This window comes from Mauremys reevesii, linkage group 8 (assembly GCF_016161935.1).
Source record: "Mauremys reevesii isolate NIE-2019 linkage group 8, ASM1616193v1, whole genome shotgun sequence".
Classification (NCBI taxonomy): domain Eukaryota; kingdom Metazoa; phylum Chordata; order Testudines; family Geoemydidae; genus Mauremys; species Mauremys reevesii.
Window position 1 is genome coordinate 17,611,651 of NC_052630.1, and position 24,851 is coordinate 17,636,501.

Consider the following 24,851-nt stretch of genomic DNA (forward strand, 5'->3'; position numbering starts at 1 on the left):
GCGTTTAGCCTGTAAATCAGACAATATGCTAATGCCGCTCGCTGATTGGCTGGCAGTGTGCTAACTCTGTTCCCTGATTTGCTAGAATATCTTAACTTTGTTTCCTGCTTCGCTGGCACGCTCGCCACGGCCAGCGGGTCTCCGATTGGTTGGAGTTGGAGCCTATCACCTTTTATGATTGGTTGTATGCTACGTAATTTTATTTTTTGATTGGCCGGCACATAGCTCATTCTGATCGTTGATTGGCTAGTATCCTACTCGCCCTATCTTTGAATTGGTTGTATTTTTCTTTCCGTTTTTATGATTGGCTGACATCTTATTTGAGGTCAGTTCCGGTCTCCCCTCGGGTCACAGCTCACGTGACATGGGTCGCCTGGGCCACTAAGGGGCGCGGGACGGCTTCTCGCAGCCAATCACAGCTTGTCTTACTTCCCCCGTTCAAAGTCGGCGGGCGCGATGGCCAATGCTGGTTAGGTCCTGCCCATACGTCTAGTGAGCGACGGTCCTGGCAGCCAATGACGTGGGGCGCGGCCTGGCGGCGGAGGTGGCGGCTTCGGCGGGGCTGGTGAGGCGGCGATGGCGGACCGAGGAGGCGGTGGCGGCGGCGCTGGGGCTGGCGGCGGCGGCGAGGGAGACGCGGGGGCGGCGGCGGCGGAGCGGTACAATAACGAGCTCAGGTAGCGCAGCGCGGCGGGGCTCCAGGGGCAGGGAAGAGCGGGGTTTCCCACGCCCCGCGCTGCGGCCTGGCCCTCGGGCCTCCCCCACCGACCCCCGCAGCCGCAGGCTCCTCCCCCAGGGCCATGTGGTCCCGCGCACCCACCCTTCCCTCCCGCTGGTTCCGCAGCGTCTTCCGCTTCTCCTCCACGGCGCGCCGGGCAATTCCCCGCGAGCCCTGGGTCCGGCAGCGCCTTCCCTCTCTGCCCCCGCGGGCCCGCCAGCCCTCCGTGCCCCCCCGCCCCGCCCGCGGATCCTCCCCTCCGGGCTTCCCCCCTTTGGCTCTGCGCCGCGCGGAGCCGGGCCCGGCGGCTCGTTTGAGCCCCCTGCAGCGCGCTGCCTGTAGGCTGAGCACACACCGCCGGCTCTGTGTCCCCTGGAGAGACGCACGGTGTCCAGGGCCTCCAGGGGCCAGTGCAGCGGTGGCTGTCACGTTCGATTGTTCTCTGAGTCGTGCTCTCCTTCCACGCGTCCCGAGCGGCAGAGCTGCCCCCCGTGTTAGTCAGTGCATAAAAGCTAGAAAGCTAGAACTAAAGCATTCCGCCCTTTGGGGTAGGAGTGGTGTCTTTGGGGGCGGGGGTGCATAACATCCAACACGCTGGTGAAATGAAAGTAACGCTCTCTGATGCCCGGTGCAACAGACAGGAACTAATGCCCACATGAGTGGTAAAATAGCTTTCCTGGCCTTACTTAATTGGAACATGAGAACCTGCCATACATTCAGACCAAAGGTCCATTTAGCCCAGTATCCTGTCTTTTGACAGTGGCCAATGCCAGGTGCTTCAGAGGGAATGAACAGAACAAGTAATCATCAAATGATCCATCCCCTGTTGCCCATTCCCAGCTTCTGGCAAACAGAGGCTAGGGAAACAACATGGCTCCTGGGACCACATAACCTGGTGTTATGGCAATAGGTGTTCTAAAAACTATAGTTCTGTCTTAACAGTACAATTCATGGTCTTGCTGATAAAGCCCTATGCTGTTTGGGACCTTGCTCTCTGACTGTCATTTGCCTTGTTTCTGTCTCATCACCGTTAAGATTAGCTGGGATGCTGTTATGTCAGTTCCTAGGATGATGTTTTCCAGGCCTGACAGAAGAGTCTTCTCAGTAAAGAGTGACCCTATATTTAGAATTTGCTCCCTTTGGTGCTCCATCACTGTTAGAGGTTGGTGATCTTTGGGCCATCATTCAAAGCACATTAATTTTGTTTTGCTCTTGGGCATTTCAGGGTTGGTAGCAATGGTCAGTTATGTACCACATAGTGGGTGGCCCCTACAATTTCCTTTTTTAAAACCTATGTAAAACGGCACCTGGTTTCTAAAACTGTAGGTGCTATATGAAACTTAAATCAGTAGACGTCTCTATAATCTGAGTGCTGAGTTGCATGTGTTTTGCCGTTCACCACCTTATAACCTTTGTTTTTTTCAATTTTGAGTCATCATGCCAACATTGGTATTGCACTGGCACTAAATGGTGGGCAAAATTGTTTTCCTGAGAGCATCAGAAGAGCGTTTGTTGGTTGCAAAGGTGAACGTTTTTTTCTATATATACACTTATTAAGCTGCCTGTGTAGTGGGCTGGGTGGCACATTGGGTTTAGTATATTAGCCTTTCATCATTGCAGATCAGAGTTCAAATCCTCCATTAGGTCATAAGTGAAAAGGATGCAGATGGTCTCATCCAAGTCCCTGGTGGACACTCATTCACATTAAGAAATAACTAAAAACCTTGGCACAATCGGCAGCCATTGCTCGAGAGGCCTAAGATGTGACTAGATAGACACGGTGATTCAGGTCATGTTTGAAGTGTTTTGGCAGAGCTGTGTGAGGGAAGCTTGCACAGTGCCTGTCCGTACTAAGATGGTTCAATCTAAAGGTCACTCATTTTCATGAGTGAAAAAAATCACATTCAGACTTCTAATAAATTTAAATTGTGAGGGGGAGAAAAACCTATTAAAGTACTTGTACTTTTAATTTTATCTATTGAAACTTGACAATATTTGTCACGTCCTTCTGCTTTTACTAGTTTCACTTTTTGTAACACAAATTAATCTATTCTGCAACTAATCAGCAAACACAAATAGTTTTCTTCTGGCTTTACACACAGAATGGCTCAGCAGCAAGCACTGAGATTTCGTGGCCCAGCACCCCCACCAAACGCTGTCATGAGGGGTCCACCACCTCTCATGCGCCCACCTCCACCTTTCGGCATGATGAGAGGTCCACCTCCACCACCTCGTCCCCCCTTTGGACGTCCTCCATTTGATCCTAATATGCCTCCAATGCCACCTCCAGGAGGGATTCCTCCACCAATGGGGCCTCCACATCTACAGGTAAAGAGTGTATCGGTTTGGTTTTCTGTTTTTGATGTGGATGGATGTGGTAAGAAGTCAGCAGCATTCAGAAGTGATTACAGCAGGAAAAGAAAAAAGTAAATGTTAAAAAAGGATAAGATCAAAACCCAATTAGTTTTATCACACTGCATGTTCAAAAATATCTATAATAGAAGATCCTTCACATGGTTCCTAAAGGCAAACATAATGGAATCATGTGCACAGTTAAGATGAGTTCAGTGACAAAAAACTCCAGTAGTGCAGAGGTAAAATTCTCTGGTAGTGCCTTGTGTCCTTCCAGATCATCAAGTTCAACTACACTCTAACATTTGAAAACCAGGTAATGAAGAGTAGAACTAACACACCTTTAAACCTCAGAAAACCATGCAAGTTAAGGTACATGCCACCCCTGCAATATAACTGCTCCTTGGAGCTGGCCTTAGCCAGTTGAAATGGTTTAGTAAGGTGGTGCTATAATAAAACATGAAGAATAAAAAGGAGACTGTCCCATTGTGTTGTGATCAACAGTTTTTAATTCCAACATTTATCTGCATGCACTCCGGCTGCATTCCTTGAGTTAGATGTGGTTGTATTGAATGGTGGATCGATTAGTTGGAGCAGTTTGGAAGAGTTGTTACTGTAATATGAAAAGAGGTGCAAGGTGTGAGGGATCAAGCAAGCCTAATTTCAACATTGGTTCTGTAGAGGTGTGTCAGTAGTGGTGCACAGTGGTCTTGTCATGTGGATTGTCACCAGTCTAGAGAAAGGATTGTAATATTTAGCAAATTTGGGTTGCTTGCTTTGCAGTGGGCTCAGTCTGTGTAGTTAGCTCCTGTTTGCTATGCCTGACTTAAACCAGAGTTTTGTCTTAGCAAAGAGGTGTACTTGTCCTACAGTGCTTGTAGGTGCAGTTCCCTGAGTGTTCTGCAGCATTTCCAAGGATAGAATGCTTATATGTGTGTTATGGGTGTGTTGCGGTATTGCTCGGAGAGAATGGAATTAAGATTGTGCTGTGGTGATGGCATATACCTTAACTGTATATTTCCTGGTGTTTAGGAGAGTGAGCCTGGCACCTTTTCCCACTGCTGGAGGTAGCATGGGGAAGGTGGGAAGTTCTGGATTCTCAGGCTGGTGGAGGAGTCATGGGAAGGAATTGTAGGCGTATTTGTAAGGGATGGAGGAGGATTGTGCACAGATGATGTCACTTTTTTCCCCTCCAAGCATGTCACTGGAGGGGAAGGTGCCCAGCTGCCCACCCTTTATGGTAATGTTCTGTTCGTGCTTCTGAGCTGCCAGAGAGCAAAGATTTCAGAGGATGATCCCTTATTTGTTGAGGAATTCTAGAAAAAATACTTTTTTTGAACCCCCCCCCCCTTTTTTTTTAATCAAAGCTTTAAGTCATCCAACTGGGTTTTCAAAAACATCGTGTTTGATCTCTTACACAAATAAGGGTTGGTATCTAGGGTGTTCTGGCCACTCAGTAACTGTGCCAGAGCACAGCCCTGAGGGGCAGAGCCTTCATCCCACTCCCTCCCAACCCCCCATGGCACTACTCTGATTTATACACACACATTCCATATTCCCTTGCTCTCCACCAAAAAAGTTATAAGAATCAGAAGAAGTTATGATCAGCTCATGCTAGTGGAGCTGTGTATCAAGAACCCTTGACCAGATGACACAGGATATGCTTTCCTTTGATCGCATTAAGTTCCATTGTTCAAGAAAGGGTGAAGGCCGAGTCATGATTACGTTACCCTAACCACTTACTGTCTTTCATCTTCACTCTCTTATTTTTAAGTTCTTGCCATTATTTTTAAAGTAAAAGCACAGTTTACATGTAGATTTCACAGCATTTTTAAAATATCACTTTTAAACCAGAAATTTGGACCTTGGGGTGGAATGTTCTAAAGAGCCCTGCAAAATGCAGGCAGAGAGCAAGGAACTTGCACAAAATGCATTTCCTGAAAACTGTCTAGGGTAGGCCTTAAACTCTCAGTGCCTGGGTGCAGCTAAGGTCCAGTGATGACAGTATGTCCTCTTGAGCTACCTGTTCACTCTCACAGCAGGCTGCCTGCAGACCTGTTTTTACAGAGTCCCATGTCTGGCAGCATATATATGTTTAAATGCATCCATGATGCTTGTGCCAAACTAGAGTTACAAACGTTGCCCTCAATAACTTTTTCAGTATTACTTCCTTAAAGGGCTGGGGAGGGGGCACATGCTAAGATAAATCCTGAGTGACTAAGATCAGTTTGAGATGGATCAGAGCCATAGATTGAGTCCAAGTTTGCACAAAAAAAGTAGACAAACCAGATGATTTTGTAAAATGCTGTGTTTTAGGGGGTCTGTATTTTGGGGAGCCCCTGGCTCAAATGACCCCAAATTTGAACTGCTTACATTTCAAAACAATCAGAATATACATATGTTTTTTAGAATACTTAGAATAGTCAACCTTTAAACAGAAATGCTCAGTCTTACCAACAGGAGAGTTGTTGCTTTGCTATTAGGCTAAAACAGTGATACTCAGACTGAGGCTCGCAAGCCATGAGTGACTCTTTAATGTGTCTCCTGCAGCTCTTTGCAACACATGATATTAAAGCACTGTGATTCAATTATTAACCAATCAGGATGCTTTTATAATGTTGTTAGCCAATTGTAATTGATAAAAATAATACCTGGTCAGTCATTTTTCTGTGAGAATAATATATAAACTAAATCAGGAGTTTTCAGACTTTTGTATTGGTGACCCCTTTCAGAGAGCAAGCCTCTGAGTGTGACCCCCCCCCCATGCATTAAAAACACTTTTTAATATATTTAACACCATTATAAATGCTGGAGGCAAAGCAGGGTTTGGGGTGGAGGGTGACAGCTCACGATCCCCCTGTAATAACCTCGCGACCCCCCTGAGGGGTCCCGACCCCCAGTTTGAGAACCTCTGAATTAAATATTTCCCCTGCATTACTGTTTAAATATGAATGTATAGTAAATGAAGCAACAAATTCACACTACTGAGGCTCTTTTGGGTAATGTTGATCTCTAGTTTGGCTCCTGAACCACTGAAGTCTGAGTATCACTATGTTAAAAGTTCACGTACTATGGGGGGCATGCATGAACTAAGAATTTAGAATTATATTGGGGTGTATCAAATTAGTATTAAGCATTTTAAAATTAAGATTTTTTTTTTGCTACTTTTGGACATTTAGTAATAACTACTTTAAGTTGAACTGATCCTCTGCTGCATCATCTGTTAAGTGCTTTACAAAAAAAATTTACAGCTGATATCTCTACTTTGTTGAATTTGTACACTTCCCCTTAATGTCTTAGTAGTAAAACATTAGCAGGTAGATAATTAAAAGGTATAATGGATTGTAATGAAATTGTCTGCTTCTGCAGTGGTACACCAGCTCATACCCCACTTTGTATATCTCATTGTATAATTGTCTTGTGGCTTTACATTGAATTCAAATGATTTCTAGCTATTGATGCCTGGAAGACAGTTTTTTCAGCATGTTCTCCCTCCTATTTTCTTTCTCTTGCATCTCCTGTAGGGATGTTTTATATTTCTCTCTTCAATGAGGGGGGAATCATTTATTCCACCCCATGCCTCTTCTCTTTATACAGCCACTTCTTTGCTGCTTTGCATTTAGTTTATACCTCAAGGCTTGAAGTATTTGTTAGAGCTGTTCTCTGTGCTATGGTTTGACTTGTCATAAGGTGTGGCCCTTGCCTTGGTATTGCTATTTGAGACCATGGCTACCCTATGGGCACTACAGTGGCATAGCTGCAGTGCTGTAGCTCTGCCACTGTTAACCCTGTATTGCAGATGCAGACTGCAGCAATGGAAGGGGATTTTCTGTCACTGGAGGCATTCCACTTCTCTAAGCAACGGAGCTAGGTGGATGGAAGCGTTCTTCCACAAGGCTGAGGATTTTTCATACCCCCTGAGTATGCAATGGAAATCTAAATGTTAAGTGTAGAACAGGCCAGAGATTGCAACGTTGTTTCAGTGGACTGTATTAGAACAGCACTGAACACTGTTGCTACTGTTTTCTTGCTGAGGCTGTGCAGTCAAGTGATACTGAATATGAACACAAACTGTATATGGCAGTCCTGTGACATTGTTACTGTTATATGAATTTACACAGAGGCCACCATTCATGCCTCCTCCAATGGGTAGCATGCCACCGCCTCCTGGTATGATGTTTCCTCCGGGGATGCCACCTGTCACTGCCCCTGGAACTCCAACTATGCCACCCACTGAAGAGATATGGGTAGAAAACAAGACTCCAGATGGCAAGGTAAGACTGGAACCAAATACAGCAAGGAGCTGTCAGGAACAGTGAGTGACTGTTACCACACATGATCTTGTTTGCATTGGTGGTGGTGTTGTGTTGATCTTGGCCACCGAGGCTGCAGATTGAGTCTTTGTTTTTGTCATGCTGAATAGATAGGCAAAACAGAGCAATTTCCTTTTATTAATACATATTCATATAGATATTAATTTTTGCCCTTCTAATTTAAGAAAGGGGGACTAGGCCATTCATTGTGAAAACATACTATTGTTTGATAATGGCTTTTCTACTCTATAGGTCTATTTCTATAATGCACGAACGCGTGAGTCTGCATGGACCAAGCCAGATGGGGTAAAGGTTATTCAGCAATCAGAACTGACACCAATGCTTGCTGCCCAAGCCCAGGCACAGGCACAAGCCCAAGCGCAGGCACAGGCACAGGCACAAGCCCAAGCGCAGGCACAAGCCCAAGGTGTCTCCACACCAGCAACCAGTAGTCCTGCATCTTCAGTGTCTCCATCAACATCATCAAGTACTCAGTCCTCCATGACCTCTACTACAACCACAGCCACTTCAATTTCACAGACCATCTCCAGTGAGTTACTGTGGGTTTCTTAGGCTTTGTGAGAGTGGGAAACATGCTACCTTAGAGGAAATACTGTAGTAAAGTCTGAATGTGACATGTGGCCCCTCTTCTTTGCCAGGTATTTGTTGTTCTGCTGCTGTTACCCATATGTTCTCAAGTAACTATTAAGTGTATGTTTGGTTATCGATATACTTCCAACAAAACTTGGAAATGCTTTATTAAGAAAAGGGCAGACATTATTTTGGAGGAAGGGGTTGTTCCACCAAGGTTTCCCATCTTACCTGTCTCCAGGATCCAGCCTGCCCTTCTGGTTGAGGAAGTGGACATGTCAGTGCTGCCTCTGGAACAAGCAGAGTTGATTGTTGTAGAGCAGAACTTCTGCTTTTTCATTCTGCAGAGCATCCCAGTGCTTCAGTTCCTTTGTTCACATGTACTGAGCCACTACAATGTTTCCAGCTCACAACAGCCCAAGGGAATAAGGGACTGACCTTGTGGAATGTATATATTTAGATTGTAGCCATAGCAAATAATCTTACAGTTGACTCTTCATCTTGAGTCATATGCCATTATTTCACTAGATCTGGAAAGCTGGAAAGTGACTACCTAGCCCGTTCTCTTGATATATTTAAGTGTAGTGTGTAGGGCATTATTTTATCGGCTGTGTAGCCGTTTGTTAAATATGTAACATTGGACAAGAATCAGACAAATGTTTAGGTTCCATTCCATATCGGCTTTGAGATCCGTAGTTTACTCACTGTAGTTTTCTCTGCTTTTGAGGCATATGTTTATACTGAGACCCCTTTTATGTAACTTAATAGAATAATGTAGAAGTTGACTTGACTCTTGGCTGCCAGAAATGTAATTTCCTGACACCAAGCACTAATGAATTTTGCCTTTATTCTTAAGGAAGGTCTGTTAATGTTGATGCTTGTGGCCAGATGCTAAAGCTTGTGTTTTAAAAGATCAATTTTCTCAGCATTCAGAATCAGTCTGTAAAGTATTGGGGGTCAGAAGAACTGGGTTCTAATTCTGACTGTGCCATTGATTTATTGTGTGACCTTGAGCAAATCATTTAATTGCTGCATGCCTCAGTTTCCCTCTCTTTAAAGCAGGAATAATTCTCTTACCCTTTGAGAACTGCAGATGAATGTTACTTAATATTTAGTATATATTTAATATCTTTATATTATTGAAAAAGTGAGTTAATCACTTTATTAAATACTGGAGAAAATAATTTCCTTGCAATCTGTTTTTATGACATAAATTTAATATCTAAACATAATCACTTAGTACAAGAAAAGTGATATTTCTCCATCATTGCACTGTATCATCTTGTAAATTTATAACATTGCTTTCCAGGGTAAAATAAATCAAAATGATGCCTAGTATAAGTTTAATTCTTGAAACGCATTGGCTGCCACTTTTCCTCCTTTTACCCCACACATTCATATGCAACATTAACATCCTGTTGAAGGATAATTCGAATCATCCTGCAAGAAATGTTGAACTGAATGTTTAATATTCATTTACCCACTAGGAGGCACTGAGGGCCACTAGAATTCTTCCAGCCCATGACTAAGAGCATTTTCCTAAACTTTTCCTTGATTATACAAATTTTGTGCAGATATTTCTCCATGCTTGAAGCACAGTTGCATGGCCACAATCTAAGAATATCACACTGTTGTCATGTACATGCACATGCAGAATTGCTGCCTTTATATTGTTTAAACAACAATATTCTTTGCGCATTAGTTCCTTCATTCAAGGTTTTGTACAACTTTCCCCTCCTAGTTGTCTCAATCTGAACCGAGGTTCAAATTTCACTTATCACCCAAACAGGTTATACTAGTTCTCTGGTAAACAAAGCAAAGAAACTTTTGCTACTGCCCGTGAGATTTGTTAGTTATATTATACAAACAAGGGGGCAAGGGAAATAAGAAATAGAAATTGACCTTTTTTTGGAATGGTGTAATGTCACAGGGTGGAGGGAGGGATTTTTCTTTCCAGCAAGCGTCCTTTCCTTATGTGTGTGTCAGTAAGAGATGAAATACTGTATAGTATGTGTAGGGCAATATTAGTAAGTGCTCACGTATTTACAGTTCACACGTTGTATCATTTAAGAAAACTACAAGTTTTTTTTTTCTTTTTCTTTTTCTTTTCTTTTTTTTTTTTATCAGCACCGACAACACAAGATCAGACCACAAGTTCAGGTGTTTCAGTTGCTACATCTTCAGTTAGTGTTTCAACCTCCACTCCTTCTGCTACACCTGTGCAGACTGTACCCCAGCAAGTCCCACAGACGTTGCCTCCTGCAGTTCCTCATGCAGTACCTCAGCCAACAGCAACAATTCCTGCTTTTCCACCTGTAATGGTACCTCCATTTCGTGTTCCCCTTCCTGGCATGCCTATTCCACTTCCAGGTAAATTGGTAGACTGAGTTGTCTTGTCAACTATGTGTCCATGTTGTCAGTTTGTTTGCACTCATGTGTCTACTGTGTATGGAATTGCCTAAATCCTCTCCATTTAGAATGTTTTCTGAAATAATTCAGGTTTAGTGAACAGACTTTTTAAGTAATAGTCACTTGAAACTCTTTTTTTTACATATTTAATGTTCTGATACAATTATTATAAAGTAGTTATTTAAACATGTAAAATACTTGTTTTGGCTAATACAAATAAATTAGAATTAGCATGCACTGAAAATTGCATTTTATAAATGGATTTTTTTAAAGGGATCATGTCTATACTCCAGTCCCATACAAAGTAATGAAGAGCTGGCTTAATTCTCTAAGTGACTCTGAGACTGTTAATCAACTGTAAAAATAGTTTATTGCCAGGATGTTCTAGCACTACATTTTTTTTCATATGGCAGAATTCATGGTTGGTATGTAATCATTGCTGTCCCTTCATTACTTGGATTTAGAGCTTCAGTCTTATGCACAAACATGCATTAGGAAATGAAATAAAACTAGAGAGGAGACTAAAAGTGAATTACATATTCTAGAGTCTCTCTGCTATCCGGGGACCGTCACGGCTACAACTACACTGCATACGTATTCAGGAGCAGAAAGTATTACAATTCAGCACTGACATCAAGTGTTCCCAAGCCTGATCACTTGCAGCCACCAGGCATAGTGTCGGAAAATGAGCAAAAAGACATGAGCTGTAGGGGCTCATGTTGAAGCTTAGTCCACGTTCATAGATTCTAAGTGCAGAAGGGACCATTGTGATCTAGTGAGTCTGACTGCTCTATAACACATGCCATAGAACTTTCCCAAAATAATTCCTAGAGTATATCTTCTAGAAAAACATCCAATCGTGACTTCAAAATTGTCCATGATGGAGAATCCACAACCCTTGGCAAATTGTTGCAATGGCTAATTACTGTCACGGTTAAAAATTTACACCTTATTTCCAGTCTGAATTTGTCTAGCTTCAACTTCCAGCCATTGGATTGTGTTATACTTATATCAACCAGACTGATGAGCCCATTATTAAATACTTGTTCCCTGTGTACATACTTATAGACTCTAATTAAGTCACCCCTTAATTTTCTCTTTCTTAAGCTTAAATAGATTGAGCTCCTTGAGTCTATCACTGCAGGGCATGTTTTCTAATCCTTTAATCATTCTCATAGCTCTTTTCTGAACCCTTTCCAATTTATCAACATTCTTGAATTGTGAGCACTAGAACTGGACACAGTATTCCAGCAACTCAGTGTCAAATGAAGAGGTAAAATAACCTCTCTACTCCTACTCAAGATTCCCCTGTTTATGCATCCCAGGATCACATTAGCACTTTTGGTCACAGCATTACACTGGGAGCTAATGTTCAGCTGATTATCCACCATAACTGACCAATCTTTTTCAGAGTCGTGATTAGAAAAAATCAACTTTGTAGGAGTGATACAACACCACAATTTTGTTTTAAAAAGGAAATTATAGGGAAGTCATCAGCTTAAACAAGACAAAATTATACCAGGTTGAGGACAGTACTCTGGTTGATACTGAATGTTAGGTAAGTAATTTAGAGGTCTGATTCTTTACTCCTGGGGGAATTCTGCGCCGCTGCGCATGTGCAGAATTTGTCTTTCTTCTCCCCCCCCTCCCCCAAGTTTCTTTGCTTCCCTGCAGAAAACTGACTTTCTGATGGGGAAGCAAAGGGAAGCCACAAGAGCATTCATGGGGCCCTCTCCAGCAGTATGTTTTGTGTGTCCAGGACAGCTGGCAGAGAGAGAAATCACTGTGAGACAGGGGACAGGACTGAGGAAGACTGACTGGTGGCTCCTGCCCCGTGCCAGGCTCAGCTGTTTGACGGGACTTCCTCTTTCCCTGCACGGCATCTGGGTCCGGGTCAGACCCACAGCCAGATTTCTCCCCCAGCTGCAGGAAGCTCTGCAACCCCCCACCATACCCCCTGGCTCCTTCACCCATCACTCCTCAGCTGCAGGGGGAGGGATCCCTGTACAGGGAGCTGCTCTCCCATCCGCCCAACCCCCATTTATCCAGACCTCCTCATACCCAGACCCTCCTGTTCAGCCAAACCCCCCTTGATGAACCCCACTCTCCTGTAGCCCCAACAAACCCCCCGCACCTGGATCCCCCACCCCACTGAGCCCCAACCATCTGCACCTGGATCCTCACCCCACTGAGCCCCACTCCCCCAGCATCTGGACCCCACCTCAGACCCCTTCACCCCTGCTGAGCCCCAACCACCTTCACCTGGACCCCCCTGCAGAGTCCCATTACCGTTACACCCAGAACCCCCCAACAAGTCTCTGTGCATCCAGATTCCCCTGCACTTGGATCCCCCACTGAGCCACCCGCACCCAGATTGCCCCACACAGAACCCTCTCAACCCACACTTGGATCCCCCCACACTAAGCTCCTCCACACTTGGATCCTTCCTTGCTGAGCCTGCCTGCCCACACCTGCTGCACCTGGCATGGAGGGGCAGGGCCCTGGGGTGTTTCTGGAACAGGCCCGGTCCTTGCGCTCTGTCGGGGTTAGATGCAGCCTCACCACTGAGTCTCTGTCCCAGGGGGTAGCAGCTCAGTGATCTCCCACCTCTGTGCAACCCGTGTCTGTGCTCCCCAATGCCATGCTGGAGACTCCACATTTATTTGACAGATAAAATGCACAGAATTTTTATTTTTTTTGGCACAGAATTTTTATTTTTTTGGTGCAGAATACCCTCAGGAGTAGATTCTTACATATTTTGGGGAATTAAGGGAAAAGAATAACTAATTATTAAGTTTGAAAATGCTTAAATCAGGATGAAGAAAGTTTGACTACTCTTAACTTCAATTCCTGCCTCCGCCAGCAAACGATCAGTGTAAGATGAAGGATCCAGTATTCTTCATGTAAAATGCATATTCAGCTATTCTTAAGTGTAAACTGGCAGGCAAAATTTGAATGATCAATACAATAAGGAAACAATTTCAATATCCAAGAAACTGCCCATGAACAATGGACACTTGTATATTTTGTAAGTTTCCAGTGCAGAAACTCCCACCCTGAACACTACACTGGAAAAGAAGAGAGAAGTGTAAACAAACAAAAAACCATGGTTATCTGATGGAACATTTTCCTCAAATTCTCTCAGAACATGAGTATAGTTTCTGAAGTTCTGGAAGACTTATACCTGACCCGTTTTCCCTGGGAAATAACACATTGGATTGAACTGTGAGGACTCCATGCCATTTTGAATATGTTTTCTTTGTGTATTTAGAACAATCAATCTCTTTGATTACGGACCAAAACTATGTTTTGTTTTGTTTTTTTTTAATTCAGCTAAATTTGGTTTGACTTGGTTGTACTTTTTTTGTGATGTTTCTAGAAAGCCTTGGAATATTCCCACCATAACTATAAAATGCCTGAAGAGATGAGTTTTTAAGAAACAAGCTAAAATGATCCCATTAAAATATTAGCAGAATTTGAAAAGACATATTGAGCATAAGTGTGTAGCTCTTTTGTGTTAGGCAGTGATGAGCATGAAGCCATCCAGAGAGATCACTTCATATTAAAAAAGAGCTGGGCAATGCAATTGACAAGTGATCTTGACATTTAAAGTTCTGCAGCATATTGTGGCATGACACTAAATTAACTCTTCCATTGTGTTAATATCTTACGATACTAAATTTTAAAGTCGGTCTGCTTACTCTTAATTCATATGTGAAAAGCTATCTATACATTTAAAAATGTGAAATTTGTCAGAGGAAACAGCTTTTTTTTTTCTTTTTTTTCTGTAGTTGCTAAGAAGTCTGCACTGCAGTAGAACCAATTTCAGTGATTGGACAGATGACATTATTTATCCTGATTTAGTTTTAGAACATACTGTAACTTCCTTAACAAAACAAATTTTTACATTCATTCAAAGGCTGTATCATAAAAAAACCCAACACAACTAGACAAACACTTCATTCAGTACCATTTGATTCAATGCTTCGGTATCCTGATCCATCCATACTACATAGAGCTATTAAAAATTTTAATAAAAGAACTTAAAACTAAAGAGCACTGAGATTAGGTCTTTTCTAAAAGATTTTTTTAAATAAATTGGCAGTATATTTAGTGTATTTTCTATATTAAATTTTTGATAAAATTTATTTTGGTTATAAATACAAGGGTTTAATTTCATTTTGTGTTGTGGGAATTCCCACCTCTTACCTCTTTCATATGGTGGGAATTGAAGCATTTTAGGATCTGGGGGTATATTTCTGAGTTTTTCAGTTAGCAGTCTGAAAGTACTGGATTGATACTCAGAAATATTATACAGTCATGACCCCTTCGCCTTAAAATGAACTGTCTTCTGGAATCCCTTTTTTCCTCCCTTTTTATTCTCACATCTTTCCTAGTGATTTTTCATCTCATTGAAGGGAATTAGATGTCACAGTTTCCATACCTTTCAGTATCATTTCTTCAGTGAGCTAGAAAGCAGTCCATGGTGCTACCTCTCCTAGAGGCTAAGTGTGCTGCCTTCACAGCATTCCTAACCCATGCTCTCCACAGACTGACAAGAGCTAATACTTCCTACCACTGACCCACCAATGCAGCTTCTTTTGTTTGTGTATATTTCTTCACCCCTTCACAGCCTTGTCTTTTTGCCTCTTCTCTTTCAGCTTCAATGCCTTTCCCTAATGACCATCACCTCCTCTTTCCTTTCTGGTTGAAATTGTGCTTTCACTGCTGCCGCTGCCACCATCACTTTCACCCTTGTCTTAATTGATTAAAATTGTACCTCCACTGTTGCTGGCGCCTTCTTTCCAGCTGGGGTAGGAGCAGAATGAAACTGACAGGGACTGCATGAGTTTCTGTAGCTGCTTCTATTGGCCTCTTCTGGGCAAATGCTATGAGCAAAACTACCCTCAACACATTGTTCCACAGAGAGGGGTGAGATTCTACCCCACACTGAATTTAAACCCTTGAATCCTCTCTCAAATGTTTTTATAAAGTCCTAATATATGTTACACTTTAAACTGCTAGTTCAATGTAAAACAGTAAATGTTGCTGTAACTTAGAACTAGTTTTATAGTTGATCTGGCACCACTTTTCATAATATATTGGAACAAAGAAGAATTTACATTTTCCTGCCTGGGATCTGTCTTTTCTATTGGAAAATGGCATTTTAAATTGTAACAGGAAAATTCGTATTATTCAGACTCCCAGTAATAGCCAACATACAATGGCAGCTTTCCAACATGCTTGCTTATCCATTTTACAGGTGTAGCAATGATGCAAATAGTCAGCTGCCCGTATGTAAAGACAGTCGCTACCACCAAGACGGGTAATTTTTAAAACCATCTTAGTTCATTTTGTCTGTAAGTTGGCATGGTAGTGAATGTTGTTGTTTATCTTTTATTTATTTATTTGCTTTCCCCAAATGAGTGGATCTATATATTTTTATTTTTAAAAAAATGTCTAAATGAAAATATATTGGCCAGCAAATAACTTTCCTAATGAGTTGTTAGTGTTAGCCTATTTAGTACAAAAAAGCTACACAAACTCACATTATTTTAATCATTGATTTCTGCGATAAATGTGAACCTCCTCATGCCCATACTTCTTAGTTCTATTTTTTGTGTGTGGGATATTTGTGTGTGTTCTACTTCCATTTGTACAGTTACATGACTGCTTGCATGTTAGTATGTATGTGGTGTATGCGTGTCTTAGCATAAATCTTCATTTTAAGGTTGTACATTGTTTGAAAATAAGCCATTTTCAGGAACAAATATGTTTTCATACACAAACAGTTACTTGTTTCTTCAATAATGTACTGTTTTGGTTTGGTGTTTTTTTTGTCTCAGGTTAAAAGACATTACAACTAGCACTTTATTATTAAAAAGAACAGGAGTACTTGTGGCACCTTAAAGACTAACAAATTTATTTTAGCATGAGCTTTCGTGAGCTACAGCTCACTTCTTCGGATGCATAGAATGGAACACACAGACAGGAGATATTTATACATACAGAGAACATGAAAAGGTGGAAGTATGCATAACAACAGGAAAAGTCTAATCAATTGAGATGAGCGATCATCAGCAGGAGGAAAAAAAAACTTTTTGAAGTGATAATTAAGATGGCCCATAGAAGGTGTGAGGAGAACTTAACATAGGGAAATAGATTCAATTAGTGTAATGACCCAACCATTCCCAGTCTCTGTTTAGGCCAGTGTTAATTGTATCCAGTTATGTTCTCTGTATGTATAAATATCTCCTGTCTGTGTGTTCCATTCTATGCATCTGAAGAAGTGAGCTGTAGCTCACGAAAGCTCATGCTAAAATAAATTTGTTAGTCTTTAAGGTGCCACAAGTACTCCTGTTCTTTTTGCGGATACAGACTAACACGGCTGCTACTCTGAAACCTTTATTATTAAACTGCTCTAAATCATGGCCACATTGTGTTGGTCCTATTTTCTTTCTTGAAAGCAAATTTGCTTTCACTTTCCAAAAAACCTGGTATACCAGGCAAATGGTATAGTAATATACTGTACTGGCTCTTCATCTCTGGGTACTTGCTTGCCATTTTGCCTTAGGACATGAGCAAAATGGATTTGGTAGTCTGTCTCAAGTACTCCACAGAACCATCATAGCATAGTTCAGTATTACTCTTTTAAAAGCATTAAGTCATCAGACTTCATCTTGAACTGAAATAGCAGGGATTTTGCTCTTGAAACACTGAAATTGAATGCCTAAAATGCTAACAACTTTTGTACTATGCAGAATTGGCTATTACTCTTTAGATCACTGCATTTTACATAATTGTCCTTTGCCCAGTTGAATATAGACATTTGTGATTTAGAAACATGGTAGTACAATTAGTAACATCAGCTTCCAGTTTTTTGGGGAAAAAAACTTATTTTGAAGTAGTTTACGTTAAACTATATGCTTAGTTGATTATCGTAAAACAGTATTTTGGTGCTTTTTGTGTCACAAAATGATACTTCATTGTCACTCACTCTTTTGTTTTGTTTTTTCCTGTTCCTTTATGTAGGTGTCTTGCCAGGAATGGCCCCTCCTATTGTACCTATGATCCATCCTCAGGTTGCTATTGCCGCTTCACCTGCTACTTTGGCTGGAGCAACAGCAGTCTCTGAATGGACAGAGTACAAAACAGCAGATGGGAAGACTTACTATTATAACAATAGGACTTTGGAATCAACATGGGAAAGACCCCAAGAACTAAAAGAGAAAGGTACAGCATTCGATTTTAGAGTCCAGCCACAACTAGGTATGATCACTTTTACGACTTAACATTATAAACATTGTTGGAAAATGTGAACGAGAATTACTTTAATCCTCTTCTCCCTTAATTAGGATTTCCAAAATGTGTTTCTAGTGCTAACTTTGACTTGGGTATAGGTCTTAGAGTTAAAGCATATTTGTTTTCTGCTATCTTAATAGCTGTTCATTGCTGTCAAACCATGGAACATTTAGATGAACGATGCATTTATTTTCTAGTAGAAAGAAGTTATATTCTCATACTAGAATGCTTGAAAACATCTCTGTGAAAGGACAAAAAGTGGAAAGAATTTTTTAGTTTTTAAAATGTTTATATGTAATTTTACATCCTAGTGATAAACTAATTAAAGAATGGAAATTTGTGAAAGCACAAAGTTTAGAGTTTGGGATGGAGAGAAAGGGAGGGGATGAATAGGACAAAATTAAATTAGCAAAAAGAAAAGGTTATTTTCCATAACCCCAAATTCATTTAACCCAAATTACATCCATGAGGGAGTCCTCTTCTCCCCCCACCCCCAACCCGGTGATCCAAATATAATGCCAAAAAGAAGACTAGAGAGTGAAAATCCCCTCAAACGTTCTGTTTCTAGTATCTACAAAATTTTTGCTAGTCTTCACTGGTCTAGTCAGGCACAAGTAGTTCTTCCTTTTCCCTCTTGGTTGAATTTTTTTTTTTATATATACATACACAAACCTGCTTAAAATAGCTCTCAACCATGCTAGTTAAGACTGCTGCCCATGACCTAGTTGACAATTCAGTTTTCACTAACTCAGCTTACTTCTCTTGAATTGAGAGGTCCTTAAGACAGAGAACGTCTGAATTAGGTTCCCTGAATAAAGAAGCATTTTCTAGATCCTCATAATATATAAAATGTATTTTAAAGGAAAGTAATAGGTGCAGAACAATGCTCAGAAGGCTGTCTCTTTGTAGTTGCATTGTACAGTCTTTTTTAGGCAAGAGCTGTCCATTCCGGAAACTGGACTGCACCATTCACTTGAGTATTCCATCCAAACTTAATGTATCAGATGTTCTCTAGTGGTTCGGGAACTCATGCAGAATGCTCGGTGTCCAAATGTGTGTCTGCTTAAAATTGCTTTCTTGTATTTCAACCTCTCCTGTAATGTTCTTTAAAGTTCCAAAGTGCATTTTAAAACTTTCATTCTCAATTTTTAATATCTCTTGAATCTTGATAAATGTGTAGTTTATTCTAGAGAAGTTCAACAAACTGCAAGGGTTTTTTTGGAGCAAAAGTAACTAGCTCACCCTAGTTTATTTCGTAGCTCTTAATGCATCCAAAGAAATTGCAGACTTGTCATCTCCCTTCCCAAATCCATGGACTCCCTAACCAAATTTTAATGTCATGGAAGGGAAGGAGATAGACAGCAGCTGATCTTGCAGGAGACTCCTTTCTGAGACCTATTGTCACCAGACATAGTATCAAAAGCAAACAAAAAACTAATCCAGAAAGTAAAGGCACCTGAGCAGTATATAAACAACAAGCTGTTTGTTAAAAAAGCAACAGTCTTTAACAAATAGCAAAGGAAGTCTATGCCAGGATGGTGTGCTGCTGATAGCAACCCTTCTGCATCATATAAGACCCACTAGAGCAGCCTGCAGTGCAAGTCAAAGCATTCAAATAACTTCCTCTTCCCCCTCCCCAATATTTATTGATTGGATTTTAGGTGGAGAAATGTTGGGGTTAGAGAGAGAACTCTTTCTATTACACACAATATTCTTTTATTAAAATTTAGAGCAACTTCAAGCATAATATTTGATGGTTAACATCCCTAGCTGACTATTCTTCCCAAGTGACTTGTTTCTATTGATGTAACCTCCTTGTCTTATTTTTGACTTCTAATATTTCCTACTGGCATTGGGGCTAAGTATAACAACAGACATGTAGGCTGCTAAAGGGCAGTTTTAATTACAATTGTGAAATCCTTGCGTGGAACCTGCTTTAAGAAATATGTAGAATCTGAGTTATAATTTATTCTGCTAAACAAGGAATGTGCATGAGCACTTCAGGAAACTGGACTGAATTTGGAGCTCTTGTCACAGGAACATACCCTGAAAATCACGTCTCTCTACTGTATTTACATGCAGCACTTACAGTTGCTATAAAAGAAAAGTTGGGGGGATAGGGGGAATATTCTCTTACAGGTTGTTTACTTTGTGTGTTTAACATTACTTTGTATTTGGTCAGTTTCCCCTGTATTGTCTGTGAGGTTCCTGTTTGCTGAAAAGGCCAGAATTATTATTATTTTTTAATTCAGGGCATACGCCTTAAAGAGTATTCGATCAGAAACTTACATTTTTAGAAATGAGCCAGTTTCCAAAATTAAAGTTGACTGTGTCACTTGAATCCTGTTAGGACCGTTATATGGGTAGCAAAGTGTTAGTAAGAGGGATTCCATTTAAATTATTTTTTACAGTGAATGGCCAGGATGCCTGTTTTGATTCTCTCCCCATTCCAGTTCCTACACAACATCTAAACAACAGAGAGCAACCAGAATTTGACTTCAGCTGCAAAGTTGATAATTCTCTTCTGCCCTGGGGGCAGAGGGCATGGCGGGAGGAGAGGGAAGAGTAGGGTCCACTACAGCAATTCATACACCAACTGCCATAAGTTAGAGAAGACATTGGGGCTGGGATACTGTGAGATTAGGAGCCCTAACTGCCTCCCCTTTTCCCCATGTTGAGCAGATCCTGGCACAGGAGAGAATCTGGCCCTTTGAGGATGACACTTAATTCTCTGGAGAGAGAATAGTGCTAAATAAATGAATAAAATAAAGAAAAGTACAACTTGAAAAACCACATTGATAAACTGAATCTGATGAGTTCAGTAAAAATTTTAAGTTACCGTAGGCAAACTTTAAAAAAAATAAAATCCTTTTTCTTATAGAAAAAGTAGAAGAGAAGATTAAAGAACCTATTAAAGAACCTACAGAGGAGCCTTTGCCAATGGAAACAGAAGAAGAGGAACCCAAAGAAGAACCTATAAAATTGCTGATAAAAGAGGTAAAAGACCTTTCAACCAAATAAAATCTTCTTTTTGTGTATATATGTGGATGCAGACATATTGATAAGAGATTATGGTTAGTAATTTGAGTTCTTAGATTATTGGGGGTGATTCGAAAACAGTATTTTTTTCTCATGACATTTAGTGATTTTTTTATTTAAAAAAACTTTAAAAAGAAAAATATAGAGAGATGAATTAGGTTGTAAGTTAGTAAGAACTTGAAAATGAAAACAGTCTTACCTCTAAATACATTCTGATTTATAAAAAATCATTTCTCTCATTAAGCTCGAAGTATTCAGCAACTCAGTTTGCTCTGGATATCAGGATGTCTGAAATATTGAAAGAGAAGCATGTTTGCATATTTTCTTTATTTTTGTAATTTTGAGACAAAGGCAAAACTTCCTGTATACAATACAACCAATAAGTTTAGTTTGTCAGAAAGTCGTATCATAGAGAACCTCTGCAGAAGTAAAGTACATTTGTTTCCCTTAAATTACCGTAACCAAACTAAAACTTTTTCTTGTGTACAGTTTTTTTGTTATGTAAGTAAGGTACAATGTTTAAAAACACTAAGCTGCCTGACCAAAAATAACACTTTCTGTACTGTTTGCTTACTAATCTGCTCTGTATTTTTCTGGCAATAACATTAAAGCAAGTCATAATATACATACAGCAGTTTATAGTATTGGAAAGGCTACACATCCAATTTGTCATGCTTATTTTTGAAGTAGTCATTAATACTTTTTTGCTAGCTTGTTTGCTTTTTCCTACTGTAAAGGCAATTATATTTTATGTTCAGCACTTTATGTAAGCCAAATCTTGTCTTTCAAGTCACTGAGCTTTCAGAATAGACAACATTTATTGAAATTTCTCTTTGTGGTAGATATCTCACCATAATCTCTTCATTTAGGCCCTGATTCGGGGAAACGTCCCAATTCAGGCAAGTGTTTAAGTATATTTAAATTCCATTGAAGTCAGTGTTAACATGTGGCTTAAGGGCTTTCCTGAATCTGGGTCTTGACTTAAATAGAAACTAAAGCCTGTAGCATAATAATCAAAACATTGTTACATTTGAGAAGACAGATGAAAATTAATAAGATACTAAGAAGGAGGGTTTTTTAAACCTACAGGCACAAAAGAAAATCTAGCAATGTTATAGGCCCATTACTACATGGAGATGGTAAAATTGTTAATGATTCAGGAAAGGCAGATGTGTTCAATAAATATTTCTGTTCTTTATTTTGAAAGTAGCAAGATGTAGTCATATCAATTGAGGGTGAAGTGTTTTCCAGTCCATTAGTAATTGAAGAGGATGTTAGATGACTTCTTAGGAATAAACATTCTTAAATCAGCAGGCCTGGATAATTTACTCCAAAGACTCGTAAAAGAGTTGGCTGGGGAAATCTCTCACCCGCTTGTGTTAATTATTAATAAATCTTGAAATACTGTGGAAATTCTAGTCGATTCTAAAAGAGTACTGCTGTTGTGCCATTATTCCAAAAGGGCAAGTGGGATGACCTGGGAAACAGGTCAGTTAGCCTGACATCAGTCCCAAGCAAAATAATGGAAAAACTGATAGGGAACACAATAAAGAATTAAAGGACAGGAATATAATTAATGCCAATCAAACCTGATTTCATTCTCTGAGGTATTACAAGTTTGATTGATAAATTTCAAAGAAGTAGTGTACTTACTTTTGTAAGATATTTGACTTAGTACTGCCTTATTGTAGCTGTTTTGGTCCCAGGACATTAGAGAGGCCTGAGGAACATGAAAGCTTCTCTCTTTCACCAAGAGAAGTTAGTCCAATAAAAGATATTGCTTCACCCACATTGTGTCTTTAGTACTGCATTACATTTATAATTAGCACAATATATCAGTGGAGCATATTAAATGGATTAAGAACTAGCTGACAGATCTCAAAAAGTAGTCATCAGTGGGGAATCATCAGTCAATTGTGGTAATTCTAATAAGGTTCCAAAGTGCTTGGTACTTTGCCTGACACTACTTAGCATTTTAATCAGTGATCTGGAAGCAAATATAAAATCACTGCTGCTAAAATTTGCAGATGACACAGATAGGCAGAATAGTAGATAATGATCATATGGACCAATCTGAATGGGCCCAGGTCACCAAGAAATCCAAACAAAATATGTTTTAATACAGTCAAATGCAAACTTACTCATCTAGGAATAAGGACTTAGGCCATATCTACAGAACGGTGGACTATCCTTTGAAGGGGTGACTCTGAAAAGGATTTAAGGGTCATAGTGGACAATAACTCAGTGTAGCTAGCTCCCAGTGTGATGCTATGGCAAAAAGGGCTAATGCGATCCTTGGTTGTATAGACAGGGGAGTAGGGAGATGATATTTATATCAACCTATAGCATTATTGAGAATGATAGAGGATTACTGTTTATGATTCTGGTGTCCACATCTTAAAAAGGATATTGAAAAACTGGAGAGGATGCAGAACAGCCACAAAAATGATTCACGGGCTGGAGAAAATGCCTTACAGTGAGAGACTTTAGAGCGCTATCCTTTTTAGCTTATTGAGATTAAGAGATGACTTGGTTACTGTTTAAGTACCTTCACGGGAAGAAAGTACCAGGTACTAAAGTGCTCTTTAATCTAGCAGATAAAGAACTGGTGGCTGGAAGCTGCAGCCAGACAAATTGACATTTGAAATTAGGCACAAATTTTTAATAGTAAGAGTGATTAACCATTGGAACAAACTACCAAGGGAAATGGTGGATTCTCCATCTCTTGAAGTCTTCAAATCAAGACTGGATGTCTTTCTGTAAGACACGTTTTAGCAAAACAAAAGTTATGTTAGTCAAAGACAAGTTATTGGGCTCAATATATGGGGAACTGGGTGAAAATTAGTGGCCTGTGAGAGAGAGAGAGAGGAGGTCAGACTAAGTGATCTAATAGATTCTTCCTGCCTTAAACTCTGTGAATGTAATTGAGGCTGTTGATTAACATTATTTTAAATAAATATGATTCCACATTACTGTCAATTGGATATAAATGAAATTAGCTGAACAGAGAACATGGCGGACTCTTACAACCTTTATTTTTTTTCCCTTCTAGGAGCCAAAAGAGGAAGAAATGACTGAAGAAGAAAAAGCAGCTCAGAAAGCAAAACCAGTTGCAACTACTCCTATTCCTGGAACCCCATGGTATGTAGTTAGCTCCCAGTGCACACCTTTGGTATTCCAGTTCCTTTCCCTGTAGTATGTTGCAGCAGACATCTTGTTGGTGAGGAGTGTTGCTCCATTGTTGGAACAGGAGACTGGGAGTCAGGACTCATGAATTCTTTCCTGGCTCCTTCACTGACCCTGTTTCCTAGAGCCAATTAGATAATTTGCTTTGCCTCTTAACTGTCTGTTAAATGGTCCAACACTGTACCTGCCTTACAAGGGGAATGGAGCTTAAGATTTGTAAAGTTGTTTGAAATCCTAAAATGAAATATACTTCAAACTTCAAAGTAATATTAACAGTATTATTGCAAGATCTCTAAATTGAGGGAAATGACGCCGAATCTCTGGAAGCAAAAATAGGACTGTGAAGGACAAATCTCTGTAGATCTTAATGTTAATAGGAATTCTGGGAATATTGTTTGACATTTGGATGTATATCTGTCAACCACATTGGAGCCCTTCAGTTTGGAATTGTTGCTGTTCAGTGTGCTAATATGAAAGTAATCATGCTGTGAAATAGTAGATCATTGAACCTACTGCAAGAAAGAAAATCATGGGTACTTGGAAGGATCTGTCTGCCATTTACAAGAAATGTATACACAAGAATTCCAAAGGGGCTTCCTGATGTGATAAAAATATATGGCGGATATACACAATACAGATTAGAAAATATGGTGGGAAAACCTCTGTACCTCTGCTTGGTGGTTTTTTAATTTTTTTTAAAAACATTTTCTTTTTCAAATGGTTGTCCACAGGATTCCATTTTTGGTCCACATGCACCTAGTGCATGGGAGATCAGATTCTTTGGTGGCTTTTGAGGCCGCACCTACCCCCCAGGTGTCCAAGGAGATAAAGAGAAGAGTAGGCCCAAGCATGTCTCAGTTCCTTCTTATTGCCTGTGGCAGCAAGAGAGAACTGTACGACTTTGTTGTAGACAGTTAGTGGTGAGTTAGTGTAGTTGTTAC

General features: G+C 40.4%; 1 protein-coding gene across 11 annotated transcripts in view; it reads left to right on the forward strand.

The window, feature by feature from the left end:
* The first annotated feature begins 371 nt into the window (after positions 1 to 371).
* Positions 372 to 24,851, forward strand: part of TCERG1 (transcription elongation regulator 1) — a 50,916-nt gene continuing 26,436 nt past the window's right edge. For 2 of the 11 annotated variants that reach the window (XM_039484419.1, XM_039484422.1), the window contains exons 1-10: positions 374 to 677; positions 2,821 to 3,046; positions 7,192 to 7,344; positions 7,636 to 7,933; positions 10,102 to 10,344; positions 15,647 to 15,709; positions 17,416 to 17,652; positions 20,567 to 20,682; positions 21,594 to 21,623; positions 23,777 to 23,865. In XM_039484419.1, the coding sequence (XP_039340353.1) occupies positions 577 to 677; positions 2,821 to 3,046; positions 7,192 to 7,344; positions 7,636 to 7,933; positions 10,102 to 10,344; positions 15,647 to 15,709; positions 17,416 to 17,652; positions 20,567 to 20,682; positions 21,594 to 21,623; positions 23,777 to 23,865 (1,556 nt within the window). In that variant the 5' untranslated portion in view covers positions 374 to 576. Of the gene's footprint in view, positions 678 to 2,150; positions 2,243 to 2,820; positions 3,047 to 7,191; positions 7,345 to 7,635; positions 7,934 to 10,101; positions 10,345 to 15,646; positions 15,710 to 17,415; positions 17,653 to 20,566; positions 20,683 to 21,593; positions 21,624 to 23,776; positions 23,866 to 24,851 lie in introns of all 11 variants that reach the window. The other 9 variants (XM_039484420.1, XM_039484416.1, XM_039484414.1 and 6 more) reach the window with 9 other exon arrangements.